This window comes from Haliotis cracherodii, unplaced genomic scaffold (assembly GCF_022045235.1).
Source record: "Haliotis cracherodii isolate W230 unplaced genomic scaffold, xgHalCrac1.p SCAF_14, whole genome shotgun sequence".
Taxonomy (NCBI): domain Eukaryota; kingdom Metazoa; phylum Mollusca; class Gastropoda; order Lepetellida; family Haliotidae; genus Haliotis; species Haliotis cracherodii.
This window is the reverse complement of record NW_027266269.1, coordinates 18,107,488-18,118,944: the sequence shown is the minus strand read 5'-3', so window position 1 is coordinate 18,118,944 and position 11,457 is coordinate 18,107,488. Positions and strand designations below refer to the sequence as shown.

The 11,457-nt window shown below is 42.2% G+C and overlaps 1 protein-coding gene across 1 annotated transcript in view; it reads right to left on the bottom strand.

The window, feature by feature from the left end:
* Window positions 1–1,694: 1,694 nt before the first annotated feature.
* LOC139460257 (apicoplast pyruvate carrier 1-like) overlaps window positions 1,695–11,457 on the bottom strand; it is a 31,009-nt gene continuing 21,246 nt past the window's right edge. Inside the window, 5 exon segments of the mRNA XM_071241765.1 lie at window positions 1,695–1,833; window positions 2,117–2,161; window positions 4,966–5,050; window positions 5,053–5,104; window positions 5,615–5,732. Of these exon segments, the coding sequence (XP_071097866.1) occupies window positions 1,695–1,833; window positions 2,117–2,161; window positions 4,966–5,050; window positions 5,053–5,104; window positions 5,615–5,732 (439 nt within the window).

Sequence of the window (11,457 nt, the reverse complement as noted above, 5' to 3'; positions counted from 1 at the left end):
CCAAATCAGTTATCGAGGCAATGATATGAAGATGAAAGTAAGCTGCCGCAAGCCAAACCAATATCGTTTAGCGTCATTTACCTACCTTCCAGACAACACATTCCTGGTGAATGAAAAGATTGGACATGTGTTTTTTTTACAGCTGTGGCATGTTACCAGTCCAGTACAGCAGGTTCTGTTCAGCTGCAGGGATTGGTAATCTGTCACCTAAGTATAGAGGACAGCTTACCACCTAAGGGTGGCTTATCACATATAAGAACTGTGTTCAGACAGTCTAGGGATTCGCGCGAAACTGCATTGTTAGAAGAAGTAGCTTCTTATGAAGATTTAGATTGCATAAATATCATAACAGATGCTCAGCATGGCTGGCGGGGAAATGCCAAGGACATTAGTGTTGTTACGATTGGTGACTACACACATATGGTGATTGCATGCCAACATATCAGAAAACAGAACGATCCTGTTTCTCAGAGACATGAAAAGATTGGAACTCAAGAAATCCATGATTACCCGGAAGAGAACGATGTTTGTGTAGAGGTACACACACACACGGCAGAAGTGTATCTGTTAGTAAATTCATTCGGCACAGTGAAACTACAATCAACCAAAATGACACGAAAACTGAAAACCGGTAGCCAAATCTCTTTCTGCTGTATACAGCTGTCTGACAAAGTGCAACCTATCACAAAACACTTTCATCATGCCATTCGGAATTGTTACGGTGACAGTGATAATCTGAAATCTTCCCTTATAAATGTGATCGAACATCGAACATTACAAGAACAATCATTCAGACAGCAATCCTTTCCAGTGTTACTTCAAGGGAAAAGTCTTGAGAAAGCTTTGAGAAATAGTATGACATCAAGATGCAGTGAACATGGAAGTTGAAGAAGAAAGACTGTCTCTCAACATTGATAGTAACGCCTTTGCAGCGAGAAACTATTTTCAGTTTATTTCATCAGCACAAATGGGTTATGATAGAAGTTCCCCAAGCCGAGACAACAACATCAGTTACAACTGCGCCGGATATTAATGACCCTGATGTTGACCCCGAGTCAATTATCCAACAGAGAGCTGATGCAGATGAGTGTCCTCATTGTTTATGCAAAGCATGCATAACGGACTCTATAAATAGACAAATGTGGTGGGAAGAAGATATCATTCAAGACAATGTACAAAATTCCTAACCTAGAAAGGGGCTTTATTAGATATGTTGGATAATGCTTCTTCACAGAGGTGTTTGGAGGCATGCATGTTATCAATATAGAAAGAAACAGGTGTTAGAAAGACATATTGACCGACATCACTTTCTATGGTCATGGCTACAAAATACACCAAAGAAACTATATATGGGACATACCTGGTATTGATGCTACTACTATGTATTTGTTCGATGTTTGATGTTTTCTGTCTGCCTGTCTGTCAAAAATAACCGTTACAGCTCTGTCACTCATGGGCAGATACAATCTACACTACTTAGGAGTAGCCGATGGGAAACTCATTGGAAACCCGTGTTTTTTAAGTTTGCACTTTTTAGTTTTTAGTTATAAAATACGCAGATCTCCATATTAAGATATGCTTACATTTTGCATTGGATAACTCACAAAGCAAAGGATATTTAAGGACATCCAATGTGAATTCAGGAACAAAATGAACTAGTGGTCATTAGTGTGAGCATCGGATTGCTAGAATGTCTAGACTGTGTCATACTTTGTCTTAAATGCAAATTCAGTTAAAACACTGACCTCTGGTGCTGGCGCTGCCGGTTCGGGTTGGCCTATGAGAAGTACCGCCAACAGCTGTATACCAGCATCAACACCGCCCAGTAGAAGGTTGGTTGGTTTGTTGTTTTACGCTGCACTCAGCAATATTCCAGCTATATGACGACAGTCTGTAAATAATCGAGTCTGGACCAGACAATCCAGTGACTAATGTCATGAGCATCGATCCACGCCACTGGGATTGATGGCATGCATCAACCAAGTCAGCGAGCCTAACCACCCGATCCCGTTAGTCGCCTTTTACGACAAGCATAGTCACCTTTAACGGCAAGCATGGGTTGCTAAAGACCTATTCTCCCCCGGAATCTTCACGGGTCCAAAGTAGAAGGAAGCAGCTGCAGTAAGGGACCTTATCGAGTAGCACAGCCTGGCTAAAATATCTGTAACAGAATTGTTGATAAGTCGCGATAGGGAGTGATTGATTAAAGAACAATTAACAGATACTAATGTAGCCTGTTTGTAATACAGTCAGGACGTCAAGGCTGTCAGTTAGCATGCTGTGATGTGATGACAAATATGGCAGTAACAGATTTTTAGTATTTCTTGTATTTACCATGTTAAGTATATGATTATTTAGTGTTATTGCTGTACGTGTCTGGGCGTGTGTTAGGCATGTAGATAAATAAATGTTTTTTTCAGCCACAGTTTTAGTTATCTTATTTTAATGAATAGCTTTGCCTACCTCAACCATTCGCCATCAGTAACAGCCTTTTCACTAAACATACTTACTGCATGCATGAGTATTTGCTTGTATTTGAGTGTTTCTAGACAATAAACACGATATTGTGGATTCGTGATTTCAATTTACATTACTTTAACCAAACAAATGATCATCATAAAGTCATTATAACATTACACTAAAAGTAATATAAAGCACAATCATTCGAAATATAACCGATAAGGTTAAGCAAGCATAGATATAACAGGTACTACCTTCAAGTCACCATGATGGGAGGATTCCGGCAGGAGGTTGTTGGTGTAACTATAGCCGGTACTACTTGCAAGTCACCATGATCGGAGGTTTCCGGCAGGACGTTGTTAGGGTAACTATAGCCGGTACTACTTGCAAGTCACCATGATGGGAGGATTCCGGCAGGAGGTTGTTGGTGTAACTATAGCCGGTACTACTTGCAAGTCACCATGATCATAGGTTTCCGGCAGGACGTTGTTAGGGTAACTATAGCCGGTACTACTTGCAAGTCACCATGATGGGAGGATTCCGGCAGGAGGTTGTTGGTGTAACTATAGCCGGTACTACTTGCAAGTCACCATGATCGGAGGTTTCCGGCAGGACGTTGTTAGGGTAACTATAGCCGGTACTACTTGCAAGTCACCATGATGGGAAGTTTCCGGTAGGAGGTTGTTGGGGTTACTATAGCAGGTACTACTTACAAGTCGCCATGATGGCAGGTTTTCGGCAGAAGGATGTTTGGGTTACCGTAGCAGGTGCTACTTAAAAGTCGCCATGATGGGAATTTTCCGGTAGGAGGTTGTTGGTGTAACTATAGCAGGTACTACTTACAAGTCGCCATGATGGGAGGTTTCCGGCAAGGAGGATGTTGGAATAACTATAGCAGGTACTACTTACAAGTCGCCATGATGGGAGGTTTCCGGCAAGGAGGATGTTGGAATAACTATAGCAGGTACTACTTAGAAGTAGTCATGATGGGAGCTTTCCGGTAGGAGGTTGTCGGGGTATAGCAGGTACTACTTACAAGTCACCATGATGTGAGGTTTCCGGCAGGAGCTTGTTTGTGTTACTGTAGCAGGTACTACTTACAAGTCACCATGATGTGAGGATTCCGGGAGGAGGTTGTTGGTGTAACTATAGCCGGTACTACTTACAAGTCTCCATGATGGGAGGTTCCCGGTAGGAGGTTGTTGGTGTAACTATAGCAGGGACTACTTACAAGTCACCATGATGGGAGGTTTCCGGCAGGAGGTTGTTGGTGTAACTATAGCAGGTACTACTTACAAGTCTCCATGATGGGAGGTTCCCGGTAGGAGGTTGTTGGTGTAACTATAGCAGGGACTACTTACAAGTCGCCATGATGGGAGGTTTCCGGCAGGAGGTTGTTGGTGTAACTATAGCAGGTACTACTTACAAGTCGCCATGATGGGAGGTTTCCGGCAGGAGGTTGTCGGGGTATAGCAGGTACTACTTACAAGTCACCATGATGTGAGGTTTCCGGCAGGAGCTTGTTTGTGTTACTGTAGCAGGTACTACTTACAAGTCGCCATGATGGGAGGTTTCCGGTAGGAGGTTGTTGGTGTAACTATAGCAGGTGCTACTTACAAGTCGCCATGATGGGAGGTTTCAGGAAGGAGGCTGTTGGTGTTACTATAGCAGGTATTACTTACTAGTCGCCATGATTGGAGGATTTCGGCAGGATGTTGTTGGGGTAACTATAGCAGGTACTACTTACAAGTCGCCATGATGGGAGGTTCCCGGCAGGAGGTTGTTGGTGTAACTATAGCATGTGCTACTTAGAGGTCGCCTTGATGGGAGGTTCCCGGCAGGAGGTTGTTGGGGTAACTATAGCAGGTGCTACTTACAAGTCACCATGATGGGAGGTTTCCGGGAGGAGGTTGTTGGTGTAACTATAGCAGGTACTACTTACAAGTCGCCATGATGGGAGGTGAGGTGAGGTGAAATTGGGTTTAACGTCGCGTCCAAGATTATTGCACTTATATAGCGACGTGCATGCACGTGTATGTGTGTGTGTGGCTGCTTGTACTAGTCCGGACTGATGCCGATTTATAGTGCTAGCTCACTGAGATACCATGCCGCAGTTTAACATGAATACCCCACTCAGACACAGTATACTGACTCCGAGCCGACCAGTCCTTGTTTTAGCCCTTTAATGCCGAGCGCCAGACAGGGTAACAACAAGTACAATCTTTTAACGTCTTTTTGTATGACGCGGCCCGGGATCGAACCCTGGACCTTCCGCTCTCCGGGCGGACGCTCTACCACAGGACCACGGAGGCGGTCCCATGATGGGAGGTTTCCGGGAGGAGGTTGTTGGTGTAACTATAGCAGGGACTACTTACAAGTCGCCATGATGGGAGGTTTCAGGAAGGAGGCTCTTAGTGTAACTATAGCCGGTATTACTTACAAGTCGCCTTGATGGGAGGTTCCCGGCAGGAGGTTGTTGGGGTAACTATAGCAGGTGCTACTTACAGGTCGCCTTGATGGGAGGTTCCCGGTAGGAGGTTGTTCGGGTTGATGAAGTGTGTGATGACCTCTTTGAAGACAAATGTTTCCGACCTTATCCATCAATAATCAGATCAGTCACCAGACCCTTCCATTTAGGAAACCACTGAATTGAGACAACAGCATGAACAGAATTGTGAGTATCAACATGAACACATTTGTGATATTAACATGAACACACATGTGACTATCAAAATGAACACACTTGTGAGTATCAACATGAACACAATGATGAGTATCAACATGAACACACATGTGACTATCAACATGAACACATTTGTGATACCAACATCAACACACTTGTGAGTATCACAATGAACACACTTGTAAGTATCAACATGAACACAATGATGAGTATCAAAATGAACACACTTGTGAGTATCAACATGAACACAATTGTGAGTATCAACATGAACACACATGTGAGTATCAACATGAACACACTTGTAATTAACAACATGAACACTTTTATCAGTATCGATATGAACAACCTTTTGAGGATCAGGTTTCCGTAGTACTGTTACTTCAACTGCATGTTGTGTGTCTGGTGTTGACAATACCAATTTTTTCGTGTTTTAATGTAATAAAATGTCTGTAACTGACCTGGTGCTGCCACTGGCAGGCCACATTTGACGGCTGCTGGGTAGGCCATTCCTTTGCCTGCCTCGTGAACAACGCCAAACGTCAATCCCAGCGAGTGGCGGACCGTCAAGTAGGTCAAGGCCATGCCTAGACTGGACAACATTGTGTCATGCTATTAGACACATAAGTAGGTATAGTGTCATTTCAGATATTTGGGACACAGACTCATTTTCATCCATAACAGTAGGAGAGGTGCAGATGTAACAACATGTGATAATGATAAAATACGACGTATCCCGACTGGGAAGGCATGAATTTCGGAGCGGGAGAATAATTCCGTTCATGTCCCGCATCGAAGCAAAAAAGCCACAGGTCAATCGAACATCTGCTTTCTATCAATTTTGAATTTGGTTGAATTCTTGGCAGATTAAAGAAATGTCGGCAAAATAAATTTGTTGTAGCAGTATCACGAGCGGTACATGTGGTTTAATGCGTCCCACATTAGGTCATGATTCTGGCATCCTTGATGTGCGTGACGTAGATAATCTGGCAGTGATTAAAGCCACCCTGACACATGGTAGGTCATGATTCTGGCATCCTTGATGTGCGTGACGTAGATAATCTGGCAGTGATTAAAGCCACCCTGACACATGGTAGGTCATGATTCTGGCATCCTTGATGTGCGTGACGTAGATAATCTGGCAGTGATTAAAGCCACCCTGACACATGGTAGGTCGTGATTCTGGCATCATTGATGTGCGTGACGTAGATAATCTGGCAGTGATTAAAGCCACCCTGACACATGGTAGGTAATGATTCTGGCATCCTTGATGTGCGTGACGTAGATAATCTGGCAGTGATTAAAGCCACCCTGACACATGGTAGGTCATGATTCTGGCATCCTTGATGTGCGTGACGTAGATAAAATCTGGCAGTGATTAAAGCCACCCTGACACATGGTAGGTCGTGATTCTGGCATCCTTTATGTGCGTGACGTAGATAATCTGGCAGTGATTAAAGCCACCCTGACACATGGTAGGTCGTGATTCTGACATCCTTGATGTGCGTGACGTAGATAATCTGGCAGTGATTAAAGCCACCCTGACACATGGTAGGTAATGATTCTGGCATCCTTTATGTGCGTGACGTAGATAATCTGGCAGTGATTAAAGCAACCCTGACACATGATAAGTCGTGATTCTGGCATCCCTGATATACGTGACGTAGATAATCTGGCAGTGATTAAAGCCACCCCGACACATGGTAGGTAGTGATTCTGGCATCCCTGATATACGTTACGTAGATAATCTGGCAGTGATTAAAGGAACAATGTCATATGGTAGGTAGTGATTGTGGCATCCCTGATATACATGACGTAGATAGCCTGGCAGTGATGAACGCAACCCTGACTCATGGAAGACCCTCTTCCTTTCTTAACATATCAGTCCAACGGATAATATACTCACTCATTCATACACCATTGTTCCACCTGTGTACAAACAGAAACTTCTTACTTACCCTACCATTCCATTTTTTACAACCATTTACAGCGTATCTATCAGCCCAGTTAAACACATGTTTGTTTAACCTAATAGGCATATTCTTAAGGCGACACCATTGTCTTGCTACACTTTTCCACTGTCTGAAAACAGGCGGTATTATAGCGGCATTAGAGGCTTATTTGCCGAGTCCCAAATAAAATCCAATGGCTCTATGGTGTACAGCATTTATTGCTCATACGTCATAATTATCCCAGATAGCCAACCCGTAGTCATGTACTGACCATATCATACTATCATACAATTTGGAATAGGTTTGGAAATGCGTACCGCCTATCGTCTTAACTTTGGAAATCATCAGGCCCAAAGCCCTATTTAGCAGACTTCGTTGCAGCACGTGCCATTGCAGTAAAATCTAAGTGGTCTGTAAACAGTAGACAAAGATAATTATAAATATCAGCAATGTCTAAAATCACATTTCCAACCATGTATGAAATGTATGTACATATTGATCGCATTGACAGAGAGTATTGCTATCTGAAACGGTTTCTGCAAACGAAGTAGACATTTGGGATTCCATTTATGCACATTAAGGTGTTTCATTTATCAAAATATGCCTGTGTTTGTGTGAAGGGAAGTTTGTTCTTCACCGACTTTTATGCAGGGTTGGAGTACACAAAGACTATTCAGAGACATTGGATTCAATTAATTAATCAATGCTACTACCAGTGCTAATAAAGAATGTATACTAGTATATATTTATAACATGTATACTTCACACAAATAAAGTACAACTTTACATTTCTACAGTATATTATATAAATTTAATATTTTTTAAAGATTGTATTTGCTTTAACTGAAGCTAGCTGTGTTACTATAATGTTTAGTTTATATCAATAATGCAGTTTGAGCCACCGTTAAGAAATTGCCACAAGCCAGGTAAAAACCGCGACGTGTTGTATAGTAGTACACTAAAGTTAAGGCAACTCCAGAGTCACAAAGAAGCCAAACATTCACAATCAACGTGATAATTTTCCAAGGAAATGATACATGCTATCCATATTTAATTCACAAACAATAAATATCAAGCTCACAACATCGTGAATCTCCCAGTCGCATGTAATGAGCCCGCGCTTTGCACTTCCACGTGCGTTCAAGAAACTGTTCACATGTATCTGGTTACATGGAATAAATTGGCCTAAATACAACTGTTTAGTCTTTACTAGAGCGGTAAAAACTTAATATGTATTTTTTAACCTGTCCGTAAACTATATAAATGTTTTATGACAGAAAATTAGCGGTGAAAAGTATGAATTCCCATCACCAGACGAAGTTTCCATAGTTAGTTTTTAAGAGAATATGTTCACACCACAGTGTGCACACGATACGTCAACCGAGAGTAACACAGCCACAAAAAATATACGTTGCAATTGTTAACGTTTTAGTTGTATTTTTTGCCAGGTGGAATGTGGGATAGCGGGGTTCCTGGTTTTCCAGGATAACGTCGGAACCAGCTACTCGAACTCAGGTCAACAGATTGTATGGTTCACGGATTGTGTTGGCCTGTCGACTGAGAATAACTCTTCGTTTCTTCATGAGCCTTGGGTATCCGGTTGAATGGTACAGCTTGTCCCTTGTAATGTAACAGTGTTCGGCCTTGAACCACTGCCTCTCTGTCCTGGAGAAAGCTGACTATGATGCCGAAGGGACAGACGGACAATGTTCACCTTCTGACTAATGAAACAGTTTCTCCAACTTTTGTGTGTGTTTTCTTCTGGTTCTTCTGCGATAGCGTAGAATAATAGTTTCGTTTACCGATCCTGGATATCTTTCATTACGACTTGTCTCTCCAGATGTACGGAAGCATCTGTAATTTTCTTTAGTTCTTCTCCAAGTTCTTCAATGTCGTCGGTGTGAATAGATATCACGTGTGTGGTCCCGTCAGATTAATTTTTCACATCCGTTTATTCGGCTTCAACACTGTTTATAGAAGCTTGTAATTCTGTCTTCCTGTTTAATAATATATTTTCAGCTAACCTTTTCTCGGAAACCTTTCACAGTTTCCTCCAAGGTCAGTTGACTGAAGCGTGTTCTTTCCAGCCTGGCCAGACATATACTTGCATCCCAGTACAACCTATGTGCCTCCAGACAGGGTATGGTAATACCTGTTTATAAAGGCACAAGGGGCAAACATGACCACTGTAACTGCAGGGGAATAACTCTTACATCGTACCATTTTAAGTAGAACAAAAAAATGCATATTCAGCACACTTAAATCTTTCCCTGATATTTTAGAGTTTTGTTTCAGAAAACAACATGGAGTTCATCGTTTTAGAATGTGTTAATTTCTTTGTAGAAAGAGAATTACAAATGTTTGCTGTATTGGTAGACCATGAGAAGGCTTTCCATCGTATTTTGCATGGCGGCCTATTTGTCAAGTGACAGGGTCTTGTTATCTTGGGGCTTGGTATCATAGTGATAGGCGCAGCTCGGCTTTAATATCACACAACTGAGAAAGATCTGGTGAGTTTCCAGTTAAACAGGGTGCCATGCAAGGTGGTGTCATGTTAACATGTCTTTTGGTCTTACTGGTCTCTCTGTTCATGACATTTATATACCATCCATGTGTCTTATCGGCCGATGATATGAAAGTTAACTCTTATCAACGACGGCTAGCAGCTTACAGTTTTCACTTCGATTCAGTTCGTGTATAGGCCAAATAATGGATATTCACCGATAATGCCTCTCAGTAAATCATTTCTGTAAATATATATATATATATATATATATATATATATATATATATATATATATATATATATATATATATATATATATATATGCTATAATATATTCTTTATATACCAAGGGATTCGTGTCGGACGTTATTAAGTGGGTTTGAACGAATTCTTGCTCCACCAACGGCCCAGAAGGAGAAGGCTGAAGTTGGTACAGTGAAATGATATTGATATCAATTGAAGCTGCTGTGATGGTTTGAATCTGATCAAGTGAGGGAAGTATAGGTACTCCCATGGCGGACATGTTGGGTGTGGCTCACGGGACCCCAGTGGAGGTACCGAATTAGTCTGCAGCAACATATGCTCGTCGTAAGAGGAGACGTTATGAATGGGGTGTCAGGCTCGGTGACGTGGTTGATGGCGGGTTATCGTATCCCCAAGGCGTGGATCGTTGCTCATAATATTAGTTTTTGAATTGTCTTGGGCAGACTCGATGACGTGAACCGAAGACAGAACCAAGTCTGACAGGAATGTAAGTAAGTGATGTGTTGTTGCAGAGATAATGTTACCCGGTGTTGTTAAAGGGACGGCGTTGTTTAATGAAGGGTGTTTTGTAATGGACAGCGTTGATTTAGAAATTGCGCTGTTTAAGGGCACTGAGCGCTGTTTAAGAAAAGGTGTTGTTTAAGAGATGTGAAAGAGACAGTGTTCTTTACGTGAAATCAAATATTCATGCCAAGTAAGAGCCACAAAATGCAGAACAAACAGAACCTGTGTCTGAACAGTTTGTGTAAAGTATTTAGACCGTCGTGAAATGACCGTGCAGAGCATTCTCCTGTTTGTTATGTCAACTGCTATGATAGGAGCTCTCGTGTGTTTGCTGTACGTAATGATCAGTGAATCGTAGAGGGCTCCGCGTATGTCAACACACATGGTTGAGTGGCGGGGTTAGGGTTATGCTGTCAGTAACACACACACACACACACACACACACACACACACACACACACACACACACACACACACACACACACACACACACACACACACACACACACACACACACACACACACACACACACACACGCACACACGGCTGTAGGCAACAATGTTGGGATTGCTAATGTTATCTTGACGTTCGCTGTGAAGAGATCGATGTTGACCTGTGGAAGACTGGCTGTTGTATGGTTCGTGGTGACGGCACGATCTTTCCTGTGTATATCGTCTAATAGATAAACAAGTCTTGTGGATCAGTGAGTGTGGGATGCCTGTCCAAAGAGCACTATCGGAGAGCTATGTTTAGCGCCGCTTTGAATGGTATTTCAGTGACTGTGCGTATCAGTCTCATCTGGGAGGAAAGCCTAAATTGATGCAGGTCTTAAACCAGAGACAAAAGGGATTCGAACCCACGATCGTAGGTTTCTGGGACGCATATGCTTGTGGTAAGAGTGAGTGAGTTAAACTTTAAACAATATATCCCGGATATTGTGACTAAGAGCGTGATATATAGAACTTTAACTGACGATAAATAACACGCATTTTAACAAGCCACAGGTGTGTATTTAAAACTAGCATGAGAACATCAGTTAGTGAGTGAGTTTTATTTTTCGTTGCTTTCAATAGTATTTCAGTCAAATCAC